The sequence below is a fragment of the Danio aesculapii genome, chromosome 25 (assembly GCF_903798145.1).
Source record: "Danio aesculapii chromosome 25, fDanAes4.1, whole genome shotgun sequence".
Lineage (NCBI taxonomy): Eukaryota > Metazoa > Chordata > Actinopteri > Cypriniformes > Danionidae > Danio > Danio aesculapii.
This window is the reverse complement of record NC_079459.1, coordinates 1524903-1548460: the sequence shown is the minus strand read 5'-3', so window position 1 is coordinate 1548460 and position 23558 is coordinate 1524903. Positions and strand designations below refer to the sequence as shown.

Genomic DNA, 23558 nt, shown 5'->3' with positions numbered 1-23558 from the left:
TAGTACCTAATGAGTAGTAGGCGGTTTCGGACGCAGTCCAAGTGTTTTGTTTTGCTAACACTTGCCTTTTAGATGCTAAAAAAATAAATGGGTGTGGCTTCATGCTAGCATCTGTGATAGGCTCAGCATGGATTTGGGCGGTGTTTTGATCATGTTGAATCACTAATGCACAGACTTGGCTCCGTGTCATCAAGCAAAAGATGGCAGCAGCTAGCTGAGGACATTTTGGCTTCACTTTTATACGACAGACGGAACACTGTGTTGTCCACTTTTTTTTTACAGTCCAGTGATGACAGCTGATTTTGCCTTTGTTTCATTTCAATATTTCCACCTAGTCATGCTAGTTTGCCCCGCCCACTAATCAATTTCATTGGTTTAAAATCCCACAACATGTTTGCAGCCACACATAAGCTATCCTGATTGGCTGTCATGTTCTTTAGAGAATAGCACCGACGTATGATTTGTTGATGGGAACTTTCCATTGTGACACGCAGCAGACATCACTAATAATACATATCCATATTGATTCAGCATCATATTTAAAGCAAACCATCATTTCTATTAAGTGCAGGCTGATATATGTGGAGCACATGTGCAGCAGGTGACAGACAGGCGAGTGTCCATCAGTAACGCGCACTATCTAGTGCCCTACCTGAGCGCCACCCGCACGGTGCTGTCGTCCATGATGTTGGCCGAGCGCCGGAGCTGCAGAGCGGGTGTTCTGGTGTCCGGCTCAAGGGTGTATCTGCTCGGCCATGCTTCGGTGTTCGTTCGGCGCTTATTCTCGCATGTTCAGCTCGAGTCCGGAGCTCATCTGAACCACACACGCTCCAGCATGAAGCACCAGCCGCAATGCGTCACCAAGCCACGCCCCCTCGCAGACCCCCGAGGACGACGTCATCGCGCGCATGCAAATCAGCACATTAGGCTTATGGTTATGAGACATAATAACAGATATTCCTCAACATTATATAGGCTGTTCTGTATTGTGATTTTCTGCAGATGTTGTTTATGTTCAATTTTATGCTTGAGACTAATTATTTTTGGTCAATTATATACAAATAAACGCCATATTGTTTTAGTGTCATTGAGATACTTCTTATTACAGTTTTTCTCAGTGGCTTTGGTGCATTTCTCACACTATTTACATTTGCACAACAGTTAATGCAGTTCTCAAAACAGTTTCTCCTTTCTTCCAACAATTGTAAATGCTTTTGGACATGCATCAACTGCTTTCATACATCTCTCTGCTGTTTATAACATTATCATTTGCTTATGTCATGTCAGTCAAGATTGACTAAGATTGTGAATGCTAGTCATTCCTAGGGCCAGATGGAATCTGCGGATGTTTTTTTTACTATTTCTGCTGAGAATTTTGGTAAAAATCAGCTGATTTCTGCGGAATTATTTTGGGAGTATCATAACTAAAACCTTAATATGTGAACTAAAAAATAATCCCCAAAATAATATCCAATTAGATTCACTTCATTTGGTAAACAAAGCAAGTCTCTCCTATAATATCTCTACTAAACGACAGAAAATATTACTGTACACACTGCATTGTACATAAATCAGATGAACATTTTCATTTTAGTCAATAATATCACTGTGATTAATTTAAAAACTGAATAAATACGGATTTACACACATTTACTCAAGTAAATAAACAGAATCAATGATGGGCTACAAATCTGCGCGCGCAGATTCCGTGTGTGCCTAGTCATTCCATATGAAACTAACAGTCCTCGTTTCATTACTCGAGTCATTACATGCAAAAATGTTGAACTAGTTGTCAAAATCTGTCAAGCATATTTTATGAACATTTCCCCCCTGAAAATGCCTTCAAAATTGAACAATTTGATGAATGATTTACAGACCTGTGTATACTGTAGGTTCAGTAGGTGCAATATTGTCTACAGTTGTGCACAGCTCTACCCAAAGGACGTTTATATTTGTTGTAAATAAGGGTGTACTTATTCTGTTGCACAATGCTGTGAATAAATTAGAATTGCACAGAGCAAATGCAGTAAACATGTGAAGCATACGTATTCATACTCAGAGACCTCACTAAATGCAAGGATGTCTAACTATACTGTATTTTAAAATGGCTGTGCAAATAGTAGTGCTGTCTTGAGCATTTTCAGGAAGTGTCACCAAAATCTGACTGTTTTACATTGGGAATGTACATAGTAAACTGTCATAATGAAAACATGACAGCCATTTTACTATCTCGTTCATAAACAATGGTGTCAGGACTTTTCATCTTGATGACACTCACACTTTCATACTTGCCTTTGGGGAATGAATGAATAAAATATATGTTAGAACTACAGCCTATCTGTGCTGTTCAACAGCCTCCCAGCTGTGGATCACAGTACAGTTACAGTAAAAGCAGTGCTTTACTTCTGTGTGAACGGTGCGCGCTGTGCTGTGTATTGTGCTGGGTGTCAGTGTGTTGATGTGTGTTGTGTTCCTGCTGAGCTGCTAATAGAGGAGAAGAGCTCAGGGTCTCCACCACCTCCTGCCAAACTGTAGAGTCTTGTTACACACTCTCACATTACCACAGCAGCACACACACACACAAACACACACACACACACACACACACACACACACACATCTTCAGCACTACAGTAGAGTAGAGTGGAGTACAGTACAGTCCAGTGAGGTACAGTACAGAACAGCAGAGTAGCATACAGTGCAGTACAGTAGAGTATAGTAGAACAAAGGGGGTAGAGTACACTGCAGAACAGTATAGTATGATACAGTAAAGTACAGTGCAGAAGGGTATAGTAGAGTCCAGTCCAGAAGAGCCTAGTAGAATACCGTATATAAGGGTACAGTAGAGTATAGTAGGGTACAGTCCAGAAGAGCATAGTAGAATACCGTATATAAGGGTACAGTAGAGTATAGTAGGGTACAGTCCAAAAGAGCATAGTAGAATACAGTAGAGTAGGGTACAATAGAGTTTAGTAGAATACTATAGAGTAGTGCACAGAACAGTGCAGTGGAGTATACTATAGTACAGAAGAGTACAGTATATGAGGGTACAGTGTAGTATAGTGTAGTAGAGTACAGCAGACTACAGTAGGGTGCATCGCAGAGCAGTACAGTAGAATATAGTAAAGCAGGGTACAGATGAGTACAGTATATTAGGATACAGTCGAGTACAGTATAGTAGGGAACAGTAGAGTACAGTAGAGTATAGCAGTGTACAGTAGAGTATAGTAGGGTTCAGCAGAGTACAGTAGAGTAGGGTACAGTAGAGTATACTAGTGTACAGTAGAGTATAGTAGGGCACAGTAGAGTATAGTAGGGTACAGCAGAGTTCAGTATAGTAGGGTACAGTAGAGTATACTAGAGTACAGTAGAGTATAGTAGGGCACAGTAGAGTATAGTAGGCTACAGCAGAGTAGGGTACAGTAGAGTATACCAGAGTACAGTAGAGTATTGCAGTGCACAGTAGAGTATAGTAGGGTGCAGCAGAGCACAGTTGAGTATAGTAGGGTACAGTAGAGTATACTAGAGTATAGCAGTGTACAGTAGAGTATAGTGGGGTACAGTAGAGTAGGGTACAGTAGAGTATATCAGTGTACAGTAGAGAATAGTAGGGTACAGCAGAGTATAGTAGGGTACATAAGAGTATACTAGAGTACAGTAGAGTATAGCAGTGTACAGGAGAGTATACTAGAGTACAGTAGAGTATAGTAGGGTACAGCAGAGTATAGTAGGGTACAGCAGAGTATACTAGAGTACAGCAGAGTATAGGAGTGTACAGCAGAGTATACTAGAGTACAGTAGAGTATAGCAGTGTACAGGAGAGTATACTAGAGTACAGTAGAGTATAGGAGTGTACAGTAGAGTACAGCAGAGTATACTAGAGTACAGTAGAGTATAGCAGTGTACAGGAGAGTATACTAGAGTACAGTAGAGTATAGGAGTGTACAGTAGAGTACAGCAGAGTATACTAGAGTACAGTAGAGTATAGCAGTGTACAGGAGAGTATACTAGAGTACAGTAGAGTATAGGAGTGTACAGTAGAGTATAGTAGGGTACAGTAGAGTACAGTAGGGTACAGCAGAGTACAGTAGGGTACAGCTGAGTACAGTGTGGTACAGTATAGTAGAGCAAAGCAGAGTATAGTAGAATAAAGTAGGGTAGAGTTCAGTCCAGAAGAGTATGGTACAGTAGAGTACAGTATGCAGGAAAGCACATGTTCACCAGTACAGACTCTGAACACTACTCTCACACAAACTGACATTAACGTTTTGTTTTGTTTTGTTTTTTGCAAAGCTTGTAAATGTGAAATCAAACAGAAAATAAAAGAGCTCAGCTCACGTTGATCTCAGACAATACTCATTGAACATCTGTTTCCATCATACGGTGGGATACTTACATATTATATTAGATTAATTATATCATAATAATTTCATTATACGTTAATTATGCAATAATGAAGAGAACATGCTATAGGAACACAATTTAATGAACATTAGAAATTAAACTAAATTTGAGTAAAAAGTCATCAAAATTTCCAATAAGAATATGATCATTTACAGTCATTTATTTGCATATTTTTTTTAAAAAAGGACAACCAATAAACCACTTTGATATAGTCATGAATTAATTGAACTACATTTCATGTGAAAATCAAATCTGATTTAGCTGTTCAGACTTCAGGCAGCTCAGGGTTAAAGGTCAGATGTCAGAGGTCAGACATGAGTGAACAGGTTTCAGCCAGAAAGAGATCAGAGAGTCAGAAATATTTATTCATCTCAAAAATATACAAATCCAGCAAACAAACGGACATCTCTGATCATTTCCAAACAGCGAATCTTCAAATCCACGTACAGAGTCAGCATTACTGCAACTGAAACACATCAAAACACACCGTCCATTAAAACACTGACTAAAATCAGTGCAGTTTATGCAAATTAGGTTTTATTTTTAATATTTTAATTTTTACATGGAAGCTTTATTTTTTTTATTAAATATTAATTCTGGATTTTCTTTATATTCTGATTATTTCTTTATAGTTTATAGCTTTTCTGGATTAATTGTTTACATTTTTACTATGATTTAGTAATTATTATTATAGGCCTCAGTTTAACGGTCTTTTTCACAATTCTGAACTCAGATTTCACATTTCTGAATGTATATGCTTTTCACAATACTTACTTTATATCTTTTATTTAGGTTTCTGCAACTGTTTTGGCTTAATACCTCAAATATTATTTCTCAAAATTGTGTTTTAGGCTTTCTTGTAGCCTGTTTAACATCAGAATTACAAAATAAAATCTGTAACTATGAAAAATTATTAAGTAAGAACTAGGATTTACCTTAAAATTATTCTTTTGCAACCGTTTCAGCTTAATATTTTAAATATTATTATCTCAAAATTGTGTTTTTACAGTTTCTTGAAGTTTTGTTTTACATCAGAATTACAAGATAAAATCCAAAACTGAGTAATAAAATGTTGTATTTATTTATTTATTTTTACAACTTTTTCAGTTCATTATCTCAAATATTATTATTATAATGATTATTATGGTTATTATTATTATGATTATTATTATGATTATTATTATTACTGTTTACTGTTATTTATAACTGTTTTTTGCTCAATATTTTAAATATTATTTCTCAAAATTATGTTTTTAGGCTTTTTCGCAATTTGTTTGACATCAGAATTGAAGATAAAATCCAAAATTGTCAAATAAAAAGTTGTATTTATTTATTTTTACAACTTTTTTCAGCTTAATATCTCAAATATTATTCCTCGAAATTGTGTTTTCAGGCTTTCTTGCAGACTGTTTTACATCAGAATTACCAGATAAAATCTGTAATTGAGAAAAATGTAATAAAAATGAGGATTTATCTTTAATTTTGCAACTTTTTCAGCGTATTATTTCAAAATTAGGCATTTAGGCATTCTTGAAGTTTTATTTTACACCTGAATTGCAAGATAAAATCCATAATTATGAAAAACTGTGAAATAAAAAGCTGTTTTTATCATTATTTTAACTTTAAGCTTCTATAGTTCTGCTCAGCATGCAGGAGAATGCACCTCCGATCACTCACATATTAAATTTTGACTTAACACAATATTATTGTGTTCGATGTTCTTTCCAGAGTGAAATAAAACACTTATTAAAAATAACTCATTTTTTTTGGCTGGTACTCACTGATATGTAGGAAATTCTGCCCTCTGGCTCCAAAGTGGCGTAATGCAACGCTCCTAACTCCAGACGCTAAAACACCAAACACCAGCAGATTCAGACTAAAATCAACACAATCAAGTGTACAAAATCACAAGCAACAAAACCACGAGCCCAGAAACCACTTTAAAGAATACTTGAGCCAAAATTACAATTCAAAATCAATTTTTATACCAATTTACGGCTCATTTGAGTCATTAAAATGTAATTAGAATTCATCTAGTAATACTTTAACAGTGTTTTTGTAACTTTACAGCTCATATTACTATGAGTAACATGGAAATATTACCAAGAGAAGATTCTGAAAATAATAAAAACATGTCTGGACTGATATGATGAAGACAGAATCTGAGTTTTGGATCAAATATTCATGTTATAACAGAGCTTCAAACTCTAGTTGATCATCTCCCATTTGTTTAATAAAGCGTATATGCATGTGGGCCGCACTCCAGAGTGCTTATCGATATAGTAATCTCTCTTCCTGTTAGCATGAATCCAGTCAGCCCTGCTGTGCCAGAAACATGCTTTAAATAAACAACAGTCATGTGCAAATGCAATCAGCGCAGCATCCTTCAGCAAATCTCAGCGTTGTGCTTTTGTTTGCGGTGTGTTTAATATGTCTACGAGTCTCTGGAATGAGAACCACAGCATCGCTCACACCGTCATCACTCATCCTCATCCTCGTCTTCATCAGAGTGGGAGTTTCCTCCGTTTACCCGGATGTACTGATCTGTGGGGGCTCCGCAGCTGCAGAGTCGCCTGCTGAACAGAGACTCGATCTCCTCCAAACGCAAACCCTTGGTCTCCGGAAGGCACCCCAACACGAACACGAAGCCCAGCAGAGCCAGAGCAGCATACAGGAAAAACGCTCCTGAAACAACAACCCGAAAACAGCTGATTCCACAGAACTAACTGGTGCTGGACTGAGAAAGTCGGAAAAATTAGTGTGTAGTATTAAGTTGGAAACTTTAGCTCCTCGCTAAAACAATAAACATGCTAAGAAACATGTATAAACATGCTAAAGATGTGTTAAAAATCTAGCTCCTTGCTACCAGCATGTTAAAACATGTTAAAGTTGTGTGGATACTTAACCAGTAAACAAGTTAGCATCATGTTAAAGCATGCTAGTGATGTGTAGAAAATCTAGCCCCTTGCTAAAACACTAAACAAGCTAGCAACAAGTTAAAATGTTAAAGCTGTGTTGACACTCTAGCCCCTTCCTAAAACAGTAAACATGGTAGCAATATGTTAAAATATGCTATAGATTTGTTGCAACTTTAGCCCCTTTTTAAACAGTAAACATGCTAGCAACATGATAAAACATGCTAAAGCTTTGTTGACACTCTGGCCCCTTCTTAAAACAGTAAACAAGGTAGCAACATGTTTAAACATGCTAAAGATGTGTTGAAATTCTAGCCCCTTGCTAAACAAATAAACATGCAACATGTTAAAACATACTAAAGTTGTGTTGACAATCTAGCCCCTTGCTAAAAGCATTAAACAAGCTAGCAACATGTTTAAACATGCTAAAGATGGGTTGACACTCTAGCCCTTTGAGTAAATAATAAACATGCTAGCAACATGTTAAAACATGGTAAAGATGTGTTGAAACTCAAGCAACTTGCTAAAACAGTAAACAAGCTAGCATCATTTAAAACATGCTAAAGATGTGTTGACACTCTAGCCCCTTGTGTAAATAATAAACATGCTAGCAACATGTTAAAACATGCTAAAGTTGTGTTGATACTCTGGCCCCTTGATAAAACAGTAAACATGCTAGCAACATGTTAAAATATGCTAAAGAATTTTTGCTGAATCAGTAAACAAGCTAGCAACGTGTTACAAACATGCTTAACATGTGTTGACACTCTAGCCCCTTGCTAAAAGCAGTAAACAAGCTAGCAACATGTTAAAACATGCTAAAGATTTCTCTGGTCCCTAGATAAAACAGTAAACATGCTAGTAACATGTTAAAACATGCTAAAGACTTGTTGACATTCTAGCCCAATGCTAAAACAGTTAGCATGCTAGCAACATGTTAAAACATAAAGATGTGTTGACACTCTAGCCCCTTGCTAAATCAATAAACAAGCCAGCAACATGTTAAAACATAAAGATGTGTTGAAACTATAGCCCTTTGTTAAATCAGTGAACAAGCTAGCAATATGTTAAAACATGCTAAAGATGTGTTGACACTATAGCTCCTTGCTAAAACAGTAAACAAGCTAGTAAAATAATTTGTTTCAGCACACAGAATGTTTCAATGAGGTGCTACCATGTTTTAACATCTTGCTTTAACAAGCAATGCTGAAATGATTTGACAACTTACTTAAATGTTTTAACACACTGCTAGCATAATTTAGCATTTTACCAGTGTTTAAACATGTTGCTAATGGCCGTTTTAACAAGTTACTACTTGTCAACTTGAGCTGAGTAGTTTCAGCACACTGAATGTTTGCTGACAATTTGCTAACACGTTTTTAACATGCTGCTATCATGTTTACCATATTAGCAAGAGGCTATGGTTTCCACACATGTATCTTTAGCATGTAATTTGCAAACATGTTTCAGCTGACTGTTAGCATGTTCTAGGATATTGCTAGTATTTGTAGTCATTACATATTAACCTTTTAAGAATGTTTATCCTGTTGCTAGCACATTTTTTAAAAGCTGCCAGCACATTTAAGACTTTGAATTAACATTAAAACAAATAGCTGAAAATGTAAAAAAATACTACTTTAACTATAATAAAACAGTAAAACCATGTTTATGAGGACTACCATAATGAACACACTCCTAACATGTTTCTAACATCATTAACATACTGTTAGCTTTTAGCATGTTGCTAACGCCTTTTTATAATAACACTGCTAGCATCTTTCAGCCAGTTTCCACATTAGTTCTAACGTTATTTAATGTTGTTATCTTCAGCTTCTTGCGTGTATACTGTGTTTTTACCGTAGTATGTCAGATACTGGGCCACATGGAGGAATGTCAACGATACCAAGACGTTACAGATCCAGTTGACCCCGGCGGAGCAGGCGTTTCCAGTGCTGCGAGCCCACAGCGGGTAAATCTCAGAGTTTACCGTCCACGGCATTGGGCCCATTCCTACACCAACACACAACATGACGTCAACTTGACCTCATTACTGAATATTGAAACTTGTGTTCAAGTAGCAACTGTAGAATCACCACAACAGATTAATTCAAGTACTTTACAATAGCATGCTTCAAAAACACTATAATATTTACTTTAAGTTACTATAGTGTTTTCTCTTTTGGGTCTGGAGAACTGAACACTCACCTGGAGCAAAGAAGGCCAGATAAAGAATAAGACCCAGCAGTACAACCCAGGAATATGATGTCGGACAGTAGTTGTAGGCCCAGAAAACACCATCGGCCTTCTGAGTGCCATTGAAACACCTCAATACAACAAGAACAAGAACAAAAAACATCTGATGACTAATCAAAAATGTTTATTTAAAGAAATACTCTACTTTTTTAGAAATAGGCTAATTTTAATCATATATTCTGATTCCGGTGTAATAATCAAGGAACTTTGATGTTGCATTATGGCTGAAGCAAGCAAATTCATATTACAAAGTGCCTGAAAACGGCGGCGAAGTCCCTTGATTATTACGCCATGCTAAAACAGTAAACATAGTAGAAACATGTTAAAACATGCTAAAGATTTGTTAAAAACTAAAACAGTAAATAAGCTAGCGTAGTGTTAAAACATGCTAAAGATGTTGTGACACTCTAGTCTCTTGTTAAAACAGTAAACATGCCAGCAACATGTTAAAACATGCTAAAGATTTGTTGAAACTCTAGCCCAATGCTAAAACAGTTAACAAGCTAGCTACATGTTAATAAGTGCTAAAGATTTGTTGTCACTAACCCCTTGCTAAAACAGTAAACAAGCTAGCGTAGTGTTAAAACATGCTAAAGATGTTATGACACTCTAGCCTCTTGTTAAAACAGTAAACATGCCAGCAACATGTTAAAACATGCTAAAGATTTGTTGAAACTCTAGCCCAATGCTAAAACAGTTAACAAGCTAGCTACATGTTAATAAATGCTAAAGATTTGTTGACACTAACCCCTTGCTAAAACAGTAAACAAGCTAGCATCATGTTAAAACGTGCTAAACATGCATTGACACTCTAGCCCAATGCTAAACAAGTTAACATGCTAGCAACATGTTAATAGTGAATTTATATTAACATTCTAGCCCCTTGCTAAAACAGTAAACATGCTAGCAACATGTTAAAACATGCTAAAGATGTGTTGACACTCTAACCCAATGCTAAAACAGTTAACATGTTAGCAACAAGTTAATACATGCTAAAGATGTGTTGACACTCTAGCCACTTGTTTAAACAGTAAATATGCTAGCAACATGTTAAAACATTAAAGATTTGTTGACACTAACTCCTTGCAAAACAGTACTGAATCTAGCAAGTTAAAACATGGTAAATATGTGTTAAAATTTAACCCCTTGCTAAAACAGTAAACAAGTAAGACACATCCTAAAACATGCTAAAGATTTGTTGATGCTTTAACCATGCGCTAAAACCGTAAACAAGCCAGTAACTAGTTAAAACATGTTAACAATGTGTTAAAACTCGAACTCCTTGCTAAAACAGTAGCTTTATCAGCCTAGAAAAGAGCAAGTTTTCATTTTCTGTCGATCTTAGGACATGATGCAACTACAAAAGGCTCAAGCTTGAAATAGGAAAATTATCAAAACTCGTGCTAACATTTTTTAAAAAGTGGATGCTAATGGTCTAACCCGATTTAATTATCTATGCTAAGCTAAGCTAAGCTAAAAGTGCTCCCGTCATACCAAGAGATCATCTGAATGGATTCAGAAATGGTTAAACTCAACAGTAATTGAGTTTATTTCCAGAAAAGTGGAGCGTTCCTTTAAGGATCACAGCGCAGCCACAAATTACTCATTAAAGGGGTACTAACACTTCTGTCATTTTCTCACCCTTCTCTTGTCATAAACCTGTTTGAGTTTCTTTCCTCTGTTGAACACAAAAGAAGATAAACTGAAGAATGTAGGAAACCTAAAAACCATAGAAAGCCATCATATTTGATTTGCCCACTATGAAAGTCAGTGGTTACAGGCTTCAAGCATTCTTCAAAATATCTTCCTTCATGTTCAACAGAAGAGAGAAAGTCATTAGGGTTTGGAACAATGAGCAAATAGTGAGTAAAGTTATTTTTGGGTGAACTATCCCTTTAAGTGTCACCTATAGTCTTAGTTCACAAGGTCAGTGCTTTGTGGTTTTCACCTGTATTACTGTATTACCTGCCCAATGCTGCCGTCTCGGTGTTCTCCGGGTCTACAGGCACACATGAGGACTGAACCACAGCTGTAGCTTTCAGACCGTAACAGAAACCACAATCTGGATCCAACATGCAGGATTCACAGAACCTTCACCAACACACAGAAAGTCCAGTCAGTCTGGTCAACAATATAGATTTTCATCATTATCAATTAATTAAATTCGTTTTGCCATATGTGTTTTGCTATGAATAAACATAATTCTAAAACCACCAGTAGATGGCGACCAGACCCTGTTTTAATGACTGATTCTTTAAAGCAGGGGTTCCCAAACTTTTCAGCCCGCGACCCCCAAAATAACAATGCCAGTGACTCGCGACCCCCAATATCTTCTGAGGTGGTAATAAATACAGAAACCTTGCACACACACCAATAGACCCAAGTCTATTCTTCGTTTAATTTTTTTAATTGTATGTCAGTGCTGTAAATATGCCAGAAAGTTTAACCTGGTGTTAATAGATCAATCTGCTGCATCTGACGCTATTGATGTGTCTTTAATATAATGTAATTACCCCAGGGGTCGCAATCCAATAGAACTAGTAACTATAAGCTACTATAGTAACTATACAGTAGTATATAGTAACTATAAACGACCAATTTTTTTGAATAAAATATGGTAATTCTTATGGTTTAATGAAAATAAACAGATTTTTGGAAATCACCAGGTGATACCCTCTTCATTGTCCTGCTACCCCTCGGGGACCACCTCTTTAAGAACCACTGCTTTAAACCATGGGTCTCAAACTTGATTCCTGGAGGGCCGCAGCTCAGCACAGTTTTGCTCCAACCCTAACTAATTCAAGACTATTCATTCATTCATTCATTTTCTTTTCGGCTTAGTCCCTTTATTAATCTGGGGTTGCCACAGCGGAATGAACCGCCAACTTATCCAGCATATGTTTTACGCAGCGGATGCCCTTCCAGCTGCAACCTATCACTGGATAACACCCATACACACTCATGCACACACAAACACTATGGACAATTTAGCTCGCCCGACTTGTGGGGGAAACCGGAGCACCCGGAGGAAACCCACGCAAACATAGGGAGAACATGGAATGCCAACTGGCCCAGCTGGGACTCGAACCAGTGACCTTCTTGCTGTGAGGCGGCAGCGCTACCCACTGCGCCACCTTAATTCAAGACTACTAGAGACTATTAAGCAGGAGTGAGTTGGAGGTGGTTGGAGCTAAATTATGCAGAGCTGCGGCTCTCCAGGAATTGAGTTTTAGACCATTGCTTTAAGCGTTCATTTAAAATGGTTGGTTCATTCCCAAATGGACTGACTGTTTTCACGAATGAAGCACAGACTCAAATAATTCCTGACCTAAATGAGCTAATTCCAGATGGAAATGCAGGAAGAGTTGCTCTGAGATGCACACATTTTCTAGTCTGGATGTGTTTAGTGTAATTCCTGCTAAAGAACTACATTACCCATAATGCCCAGAAAAGCTCCACCAATCAGAGAAGCTGCTTTACCATGAAAAAAAAAGCAATGAAGCCTATTATATCAGGTGAACAACATTAAATCATAGGAATAAATTACATATTACGATATACTTAACCATTCGCTATGGATTATAATAATATTTCACAATTTAATATTTTTACTGTATTGTCTTATTAAGTAAATGCAATCTTGGTGATCATAATTGTCATGCAGTCAGTCTAGTTAACAGCCCAAACTCACCCATAGTTCCCACAGGAGGAGTTGTGGATGGAGGGGTCAGTGGGGTGAAAGGTCACAGGGGGAGACGCCTGAGCCGAGAGGAGGAATCCTGCAGCCAGCACCATCAGACTGACAGCAGTACCTGAATTATCCAAATTGCTGTAATGTTTCTCTCAGAAATTGTACGTCATTATTAAGCGGTTGTAATAAATGTGTACTTTTACTTTAGCTTAACGCTGTAAGGGTACTTTTAACCTGCAGTTGCTACTGTTTTTTCTGGTCTTAATTAGCCAAGTAGCATAACCAGTCCTGTGATTCCCATTGAATCAAACTGTACAGAATAATCGCATCAGACCGACCGACTTTTATAAACACAACATGTAGAGTGTGAAACATTAAACCAAAAAGTGTCCAGAAAGATGGAAAACCACGACATGCAGCGAGTGAGAGACTGCTAAGATGAAGAGAGATGAAAAAGTCTACTGTATGATGACTGAAATCCCCTCGATGACCTTAAACTATCGCTAAATTCACTACAGAATGTTACGTTTTCACACAAACTGCATGTATTCTATCAGCGCTGCAGGAGTTTGGTTTGTGGCGCCACCAGCTGGACACTCTGAGCATGTAAGTCAGAAGTCAAAGGCCCTCCTTATAAGTGAGCTAACGGGATTTGGAGGCTGGCTCTTCATATATTACTGTACTGTGTTCTCAATTAAATTAATCTGCCATTTTACATTGATAGTCCATGAATGGCAAATACATGGTAGTACTCTATCCACAGTACATCATTCTCACACTACACCTCATGTCTATGACGGTGTTTGAATCCTCACCTAGTATGCTAGCCATAGTCAGCTTCCTGCGGCCCACTCTATCCACCAGCCAAACGCCCACCAGGGTGAACAGAAAGTTGGTGAAGGCTGTGCCGGCGGCCAGCCAGATGGCCATCTGATCATCCTGAACTCCTGACATCTGCAGGATGGTGGCGCTGTAGTACCTGCAGCATTCAGAGAGAATTAGTGCTTTGAAATGTGCATCGATGTTTGACATAATCTATACTTAAACATGAAGAGAGGGCGGGGCATAGAGTAGCCCCTCCCCTTTAAAAAAACAGCCAATAGACTTGTTTTCTCACAGCTCTGCCAGAGAGAGTGGTTGAGCTCAAGCGCATCAAATAAAAAGCAAATTAGAAAAAGGGGGCGGGCATGTCAGACACTAGAGAGCATTTGATTGGTCAGGAGATTTGATGAGGAAACTAAAGTATTAGGTGACGTAAAAAAAAAAAAATAAATAAATAAATAATAATAATTATATGTATATATACATATATATATATATATATATATATATATATATATATATATATATATATATATATATATATTCGCTGAATCGTCCAATGACTGGCCTAGTTAAGCCTTTAAATGTCACTTTAAGCTATCTTGCAATGTAACTAGTAAAATATAATATGCTGTCATCATGCCAAAGATAAAATTAGTTAATTATTAAAACTATTATTTTAAAAAATGTGAGCTTCGAGGTAAATGAATAATATTTGCATTTTTGTCGAACCCCTCTATTCTCACTCAATCAACCTATTTTAAACAATAGAACTCTTCATTCATGAAAAACTGCAATACCCATGATGCTGTGCAGAAAAGTCCACCAATCAGAGAATTTCAGTAAGTAAAATTGCGACGAAAGAGATCTTTAGCTCCGCCCACTGACATAAAGCACTATGACCTAAACTCTATGTAAACTCTGGCAAGTGTAAACACATTTGGTCTTACCGTGCATTCACACGGGGTTTTTAGCGTCAATGCTTTGACCGAGGGCGTGTCTGTAGTCGGGGCTGACGCGATCATCATAGCAGCATCAGCCAATGAAATTAGTCCATAATCGGCTACTGTCTGAGCTGGGGTATTTGCATAAAGCGATCTGATTGGCTGACACTTCCATTGGCGCTTGAAAAGTTGAGAATTTCCCAACTTCTGCAGCTAGCAACAGTGCTGACGGGTCCACAATACAGTTCGGCAATGCCTGACGTCACTCATTCGAAGTGAACGGGAAGCGTTGACGCTGACGCCCCGTGTGAATGGGTTGTTAAAGAGACAGTCCGCCAAAAAAAATTAAAATTCTGTCATTATTTACTCACCCTTTACTTGTTCTAAACCAGTTTGAGTTTGTTTTTTGTTACCATTGACTTGTGGAAGTCAACGATTGCAGGTTTCCAGCGTTCATCAAAATATCTTCTGGGTTCAACAGAACCCAAACAACACCTCAAACTGCTTTGTAACAAGTAAAGAAAGAGTAAATGATGACAGAAAGGTAGATTTTGGGTAAACTATCCCATTAATTTTGATTGATTAATTGATTGATTGATTTCCAGTGTTGGGCAGTAGCGTCGACGCTACTAGCTTTACTACATTTTCCAGTAGCTTGGCGGTAGCGTCGCTCCTTTCTAAATCAAATAGCTTTTCAGTAGCGAAGCTATTACTTCAGTCAAGTAGCGCAGTAGCGTCCACACAAGCTACATTTACCGATCGCGGATCAATAAATGACAGCACTGACATTCACAAAGCTGTGAGGCCGGTGTCTAGCTGATGAAAGTAAATCCATATGATGGCGAGAATGACGATTTCGTCTTCTTCCTGTTTTACGGTGGTCGACAAACTTTTTGGTGCGTTACTGCCACCTCTCACTCCGGTTGGTGACGTCGCCAAACAATCACTGGGCTGACATGAGAAACTTGCTTGATTGAAAGAAAACTGAGCAAGAGGAGTTATATATATAGTTATATATATATATATATATATATATATATATATATATATATATATATATATATATATATATATATATATATATATATAGTTTACTGTAGTAAAGGCTAAAGTATACTATGGTAATTGCTATTAGTTCATGATAGATATTAATGATACTACATTTTGTAGCGTACTTCATTAATAAAGAGTTGTAAATATATATATATATATATATATATATATATATATATAGGCAAAGAACTATCGCGTCACATTCAACCCGAAAGTGTAAACGAAAGTAACCAGTTCATGAAGTGAGGACGGGCGGAGGGGGGCGGGTGGGGGTTGGTGTAGCAGATGAAAGTAAGGAGGGGCGGGGTGTTGTCGTGGATGAAAGTGAGGACCGTGTTTGGCGCCCTCACTATTATGCCACCATGGGGGTGGGGGTGGGGGGGGGGTTGGTTTGCCGACCTCACCATTATGCCGCCTCTATGAACGCGCCGGCCCTGTATATATAATTTGTCCAAGTGGCACACGTCACACTAAATACCAATTTAAAAACCAGCATAGTCCAATTCACTGCTCAGTTCTGGAAGCTTTATGTGTGTTATATAGCCTTATGGGGCTTAACGCAGTGTTGATCATGTGCAGTGTTGTGTTGCTGATGTCCTACATGACGGTGTTGATTCCCGAGAGCTGCTGGAACATCTGAAGTCCACAACCCACGATCAGAGCTCGGCGAACCGGAGGAGACGCCAGCATACGCCACAGCACCGGACCACCTATAAGACCACCAGTCAGACCATCACTGCTGTCTATAAACAATACATTAAAAAAGTGCTGAATAAATCATTAATTAATGACCTGCGGCGTCTGTCTGCTCCTCCTGGATGCTGCAGCGGATGCTCTCGAACTCTTCCTCCACATCCACACCGCCACGGATCTGACGGAGCACCAGCAGTGCATTCTGGGTAAATCCCTTCTGCAGGAGCCAACGAGGACTTTCGGGGAGGAAGAGGAACCCTAGAAACTGAAGAGCGGCAGGAACCACCGACAAACCCAACATAAACCTGCACAGACACACACACAGACACACACACACACACACACACACACACACACGCACACACACACGCACACACACACACACACACACACTGTTTTTCAAATCTCATGTTTATCTCCTGCAGAACGTCTGAATCTGTGATAACATTTGTAGCTTTACTTAAAAGTTTTAAGACATCTTTATTGGCGACACATTGGCACAGTCGGTAGCACAATCGCCTGACAGCAAGAAGGTTGCTGGTTCGAGTCCTCGCTAGGTTGGTGTTTCTATGTGGAGTTTGCATGTTCTCCCCCTGTTGGCGTGGGTTTCCTCCAGGTGCTTCGGTTTCAGTCCAAACACATGCGCTATTGGGGAATTGATGAACTAAATTGGCCGTAGTGAATGAGTGTGTGTGTGAATGGGTGCTTCCCAGTACTGGGTTGCAGCTCCATATGCTGGAAAAGTTGGTGGTTCATTCCACTGTGGCGACCATTGATGAATCGGTTTTAAGCCGAAGGAAAATGAACGAATGAATGAATGAATAAGTTGAATGAGTCTTTAAAAATGCCTTCATCACAATAACACAGGTGAGCTGGAATGCTTTTCTGACCTCCAGCCATCATGAGGCAGGTAACTGAAGGCTCCGTCCACCACACTGGCGATGAACTGCCCGCCGGTGATGAAGAGAGTGTTAACGGTGACCAGTTGACCACGCAGATCTGGAGGGGACACCTCAGCGATGTAGACGGGCACCGTCATCGACGCGATCCCTGGAATCATACTTGATTAAAACAGTCTGCAGAAACACTTTGATTTGCATTCCCCCTTAGTATGATGTCATCAGAGGGGGAAAGCCCCGCCCACTAGTGACCATCTCTCCCTCACTACCATAGAACGTTAGTCTTGTTTTTGAATCTGCCACTATGCTGACACACAGGCATCTATAGCTCCGCCCTTTTCTGAAAAGAGCACAATCTCATTTGCATTTAAAGCGACAGTCACCAAAACGCCACAATTAGCATCAAAGCCTAAAAGGGTCAGTTATAATCATTATCTGTGTGGTATTTTGAGCTGAAACTTCACACACACACTCTAGAGACATCAGAGACTTATTTTACATCTTTTATAAAAGGACATAATATGTGCCCTTTAACTTTAATTTCCCAGGCTTTTGAAATGGACATTAAAATTGATGTGGCATTAGCATTGTTTGAGTGTTCAGACCAGGCTCTAATTGGCCTAGACATCAACAACTCTCGCTTATGTTTGGCACGGTGATGGAATGGAAATCCACAACACCTCCAAATTTTTAAAAATGCTTAACTGAAATGGTTTCTCCCCTCAAGCTGGAAAGGTTATGTTTCTGTAGATTTGGCAAACAGAAGATGTATGACAAAATATGGGGCCCCTTCCTTAGATGTATAGGTTAATAATGTCTCTGTAATTATTTGTTTTTTTGGTAATACCTTTTCCCTCCTTCCTTTTTACATGCCATTCTATTTTTGTTTCTTATTCCATTAGTCTGGCGGGGACTTTTTTTTGATGGTGCTGTATATTTCTGTATTGTCATGCCACATGCATTTTCACAATTTATGATGGCATAGCAATCAAAACAGGACAAATGAGCTCATGTATGGGACAAATTCTGGACCTTTGTCAGTGAGTGGTGGGTTTTCTGAACCACCCCTGGCTACTAGCCTGGGTTACATACCGTAATAGGTCCTCTTTAATGAGTATAGTTCATTGTTTGTTTATGTTAGTAAATATATTAGCTAACATTAACGTGTCCCGCATTATAAAATGTGACCGAAAATTAATCAATGCATGTCATTATTAACTATAACTAGATGATAAGTTTATATTTAAACACAGTTTTGTGGGAATAGTGTGTGAATATAAGCAGCTTCGAATGATAAACATGTTTTAATTGTATTGTTTATAATCAGACTTGATAAAAACAGTCTGAAACACTTTGATTGACATTCTCCCTTTGTATGATGTCATCATTAAAGGGGGAAAGCCCCGCCTACCAGTGCAGAAACACTTTGATTGACATTCTCCCTTTGTATGATGTCATCATTAAAGGGGGAAAGCCCCGCCCACTAGTGCAGAAACACTTTGATTGACATTCTCCCTTTGTATGATGTCATCATTAAATGGAGAAAGCCCCGCCCACTAGTGCAGAAACACCTTGATTGACATTCTCCCTTTGAATGATGTCATCATTAAAGGGGGAAAGCCCAGCCCACCAGTGCAGAAACACCTTGATTGACATTCTCCCTTTGTATGATGTCATCATTAAAGGGAGAAAGCCCCGCCCACCAGTGCAGAAACACTTTGATTGACATTCTCCCTTTGTATGATGTCATCATTAAAGGGGGAAAGCCCCGCCCACTAGTGCAGAAACACTTTGATTGACATTCTCCCATTGTATGATGTCATCATTAAAGGGGGAAAGCCCCGCCCACTAGTGCAGAAACACTTTGATTGACATTCTCCCCTTGTATGATGTCATCATTAAAGGCGGAAAGCCCCGCCTACTAGCGCAGAAACACTTTGATTGACATTCTCCCTTTGTATGATGTCATCATTAAAGGGGAAAAGCCCCGCCCACTAGTGCAGAAACACTTTGATTGACATTCTCCCCTTGTATGATGTCATGATTAAAGGGGGAAAGCCCCGCCCACTAGTGCAGAAACACTTTGATTGACATTCTCCCCTTGTATGATGTCATCATTAAAGGGGGAAAGCCCCGCCCACTAGTGCAGAAACACTTTGATTGACATTCTCCCCTTGTATGATGTCGTCATTAAAGGGGGAAAGCCCCGCCCACTAGTGTAGAAACACTTTGATTGACATTCTCCCCTTGTATGATGTCATCATTAAAGGGGGAAAGCCCCGCCCACTAGTGCAGAAACACTTTGATTGACATTCTCCCCTTGTATGATGTCATCATTAAAGGGGGAAAGCCCCGCCCACTAGTGCAGAAACACTTTGATTGACATTCTCCCCTTGTATGATGTCATCATTAAAGGGGGAAAGCCCCGCCCACTAGTGCAGAAACACTTTGATTGACATTCTCCCCTTGTATGATGTCATCATTAAAGGGGGAAAGCCCCGCCCATTAGTGCAGAAACACTTTGATTGACATTCTCCCATTGTATGATGTCATCATTAAAGGGGGAAAGCCCCGCCCACTAGTGCAGAAATACTTTGATTGACATTCTCCCCTTGTATGATGTCATCATTAAAGGGGGAAAGCCCCGCCCACTAGTGACCATCTCTCCCTCATTAGAATAGAACACTAGTCCTGTTTTGAATCTGCCACTATGTTGACACACAGGCATCTGTAGCTCCACCCTCTTTTAAAAAGAGCACAATCTCATTTGCATTAAAGCGACAGTCACCAAAACACCACAATTAGCATCAAAGCCTAAAAGGGTCCGTTTAAAAGGGTTATAAACATTATTTGTGTGGTATTTTGAGCTGAAACTTCACATACACACTTAGAGACTTATTTGACATCTCGTGACAATAGGCATAATAGACCCCCTTTAACTTTAATTTCCCAATATTTCTGCTTTCTCTGTATTTTACTTCAAATAAACACAGCCTTGAACAGACTTCCTTGTTGTCTGGATGAGTAGATCTCACCTAACCCGAGCCCGACCGTGAGCCTCCCGCACAGAAGCACCTCTTTATTGCGTGCGACGCTTAGTATGATTCCTCCAGCACAGAAGATGAAGCTGGCCAGCAGAATGCAGACCCTCCGTCCGAACCGTCCGTTCAGAAACCCTCCGGCCAGAGCAGAAACAGCAGCAGCACCGACAGTAATGGAGACCAGCAGCTCCTGCCACACAGAACTGAGCTTCATCTCCCTCTTGAGGAGCAGCATGGCTCCAGAAACCACTCCTGTGTCATAGCCGAACAGAAACCCTCCCAGAGCCGAGAAGAAGGCCAGCGTGTAGACGAAACACGGGGAGCCCGGCTGGAGGTCATGGCCACGCTTTGATGGCGTCTTTATTAAACTGCTCTCGTCTTCAACTCTACCGTCTGCTCTCTGATCCTTCATCCTCCAGAGATCATGCACATTGTGTCCTGAATCACAAAGACAACATCTTGAGATCATCACATGATTACAGAAAGCCGTAAACCAGACCACGCTGGCAGTGTGCACACACCTTAAACTCTTAGTGCATGAATACTGTGTCAATACGTTAAAACTACTTAGTAGGCATTGACGTCCATGGTATACATTTGGAGCAAGCTAAGGGAGAGTAAATACAGTAATGACAGAATTTAATTTTCTTGAGTGAGCTATCCATAAACATAACTAAATGTCTGTTTTAAACATGCCATGTTTGAGTTATCTTGACTTAAAGCACAACATGCTGAAAAATGTCAACTCTGCTAGTGGTTTATAAAGTTTAATAGTAGGATCAACTGAATCAAATGTCATATATATGTCATATTTAAGCATTTGCATTATTTTACATTAATAACAGATTCGGTTTACTGTAATGTTAAATCATATCTATGTTAAACACTCACCGGCCACTTTATTAGGTACACCTGTCCATCTGCTTGTTAACACAAATTTACAATCAGCCAATCACTTGGCAGCAACTCAATGCATTTAGGCATGGTCAAGACGATCTGCTGCAGTTCAGAGCGAGCATCAGAATGAGGAAGAAAGGGGATTTAAGTGACTTTGAACGTGGCATGGTTGTTGGTGCCAGACGGGCTGCTCTGAGTATTTCAGAAACTGCTGATCTACTGGGATTTTCACGCACAACCATCTCTAGGGTTTACAGAGAATAAATAAAATATCCAGTGAGCAGCAGTTCTGTGGGTGCAAATGCCTTGTTGATGCCAGAGGTCAGAGGAGAATGGCCAGACTGGTTCCAGCTGATATAAAGGCAACAGTATCTTAAATAAGCACTTGTTATAACCGAGGTCTGCAGAACAGCATCTCTGAACACACAACACGTCCAACCTTGAGGCGGATGGGCTACAGCAGCAGAAGACCACACCGGGTGCTGCTCCTGTCAGCTAAGAACAGGAAACTGAGGCTACAATTCACACAGGCTCACCAAAACTGGACAATAGAAGATTGGAGAAACGTTGCCTGGTCTGATGAGTCTCCATTTCTGCTGCCACATTCGGATGGTCGGGGCAGAATTTGGCGTCAACAACATGAAAGCATGGATCCATCCTGCCTTGTATTATGATTCACGCTGGTGGTGGTGTAATGGTGTGGGGGATATTTTCTTGGCACACTTTGGGTCCATTAGTACCAATTGAGCATGGTGTCAACGCCACAGCCTACCTGAGTATTGTTGCTGACCATGTCCATCCCTTTATGACCACAGTGTCTCCATCTTCTGATGGCTACTTCCAGCAGGATAACACCATGTCATAAAGCGTGAATCATCTCAGACTGGTTTCTTGAACATGACAATGAGTTCACTGTACTCAAATGGCCTCCACAGTCACCAGAGCTCAATCCAATAGAGCACCTTTGGGATGTGGTGGATCTGGAGATTGGCATCATGGATGTGAAGCCATCAAATCAACTGCAACTGCATGATGCTATTATGCCAATATGGAGCAAAATCTCTGAGGAATATTTCCCATACCTTGTTGAATCTACGCCATGAAGGATTAAGGCAGTTCTGAAGGCAAAAATGGTCCAATCCGATACTAGCAAGGTGTGCCCAATAAAGTGGCCGGTGAGTGAATATTATTTCCAGTAAGAAAAGAATAAAAAATGCTTGAATACAGCAGCATGTCTTGGTATTCTTCTTTGCTGTTCATCTTCTGGTGTTTACTTCCAGCAAAATAACCATCGGCATGAAAATGTTTCCATCAGCATGTTAAATATTAGCCAGCAAAGCACTTCTGACAGCAATAAGGAGAAAACTAGCATGCTGTACCTAATAAAGTGGCCGTACAATGTTTAAGCTAGTGATTGACTACAGTTATTATTTTCTTTTACTAGATTTTAGTTTTTACGAACGTCCCAATTCAGTGAAAAATCAGACCTTTTTACTTCAAACTTCAATTATTATACATTAAAAAAAATTAATAAGTCGCAAAATATCGTGTAAAGTCTTTTTCGTTTCAACAAAACTCCATGTAAATAACGTCGCGAAGTACATATGTAATGTTTTAAAATCTCGATGATTTATTCTGTATTCAGACTCTTATATTAGCATTCATAAAAACATAACCTACAACTTCCTACACGATATGAGCGCGTACAGATCTACTGTACACAGCGACATGGCTAACATGCTACAAAAACGAACTAGCCTAATCACATATGAACACAAAATGCGCATATTTGTACTGTCTCTCGGTAAACTTACCAGCAATTCCCGTTTCAGTGTGTTTGTTTTGATTCGTGTGTCTTTGCTTTCACTCTGCTGCGCTCAAACAGGAAGTTGTTGAATTTTTTTGCAGTCATATGATTCATAACGCAGCCTGGACTACACAGGCGC

At 39.3% G+C, this 23558-nt stretch overlaps 2 protein-coding genes across 2 annotated transcripts in view; both read right to left on the bottom strand.

Moving 5' to 3' along the window:
* kif21a (kinesin family member 21A) overlaps positions 1-853 on the bottom strand; it is a 71932-nt gene extending 71079 nt beyond the window's left edge. The window contains exon 1 of the mRNA XM_056451441.1: positions 653-853. Within this exon, the coding sequence (XP_056307416.1) occupies positions 653-684 (32 nt within the window). The 5' untranslated portion in view covers positions 685-853. The remainder of the gene's footprint in view (positions 1-652) is intronic.
* A 3895-nt stretch (positions 854-4748) lies between these two features.
* On the bottom strand, positions 4749-23558 carry slc2a13b (solute carrier family 2 member 13b). Its single transcript, XM_056452230.1, has 13 exons — positions 23427-23558; positions 20710-21153; positions 17666-17825; positions 16875-17080; positions 16684-16792; positions 14079-14242; positions 13264-13384; positions 11538-11663; positions 9525-9643; positions 9177-9329; positions 6935-7089; positions 6186-6251; positions 4749-4870 (listed from the first exon to the last, which is right to left on the bottom strand). The coding sequence occupies exons 2-13, from the start codon at positions 21125-21127 to the stop codon at positions 4862-4864; spliced, it is 1806 nt and encodes a 601-aa protein (XP_056308205.1). The 5' UTR covers positions 21128-21153; positions 23427-23558; the 3' UTR covers positions 4749-4861.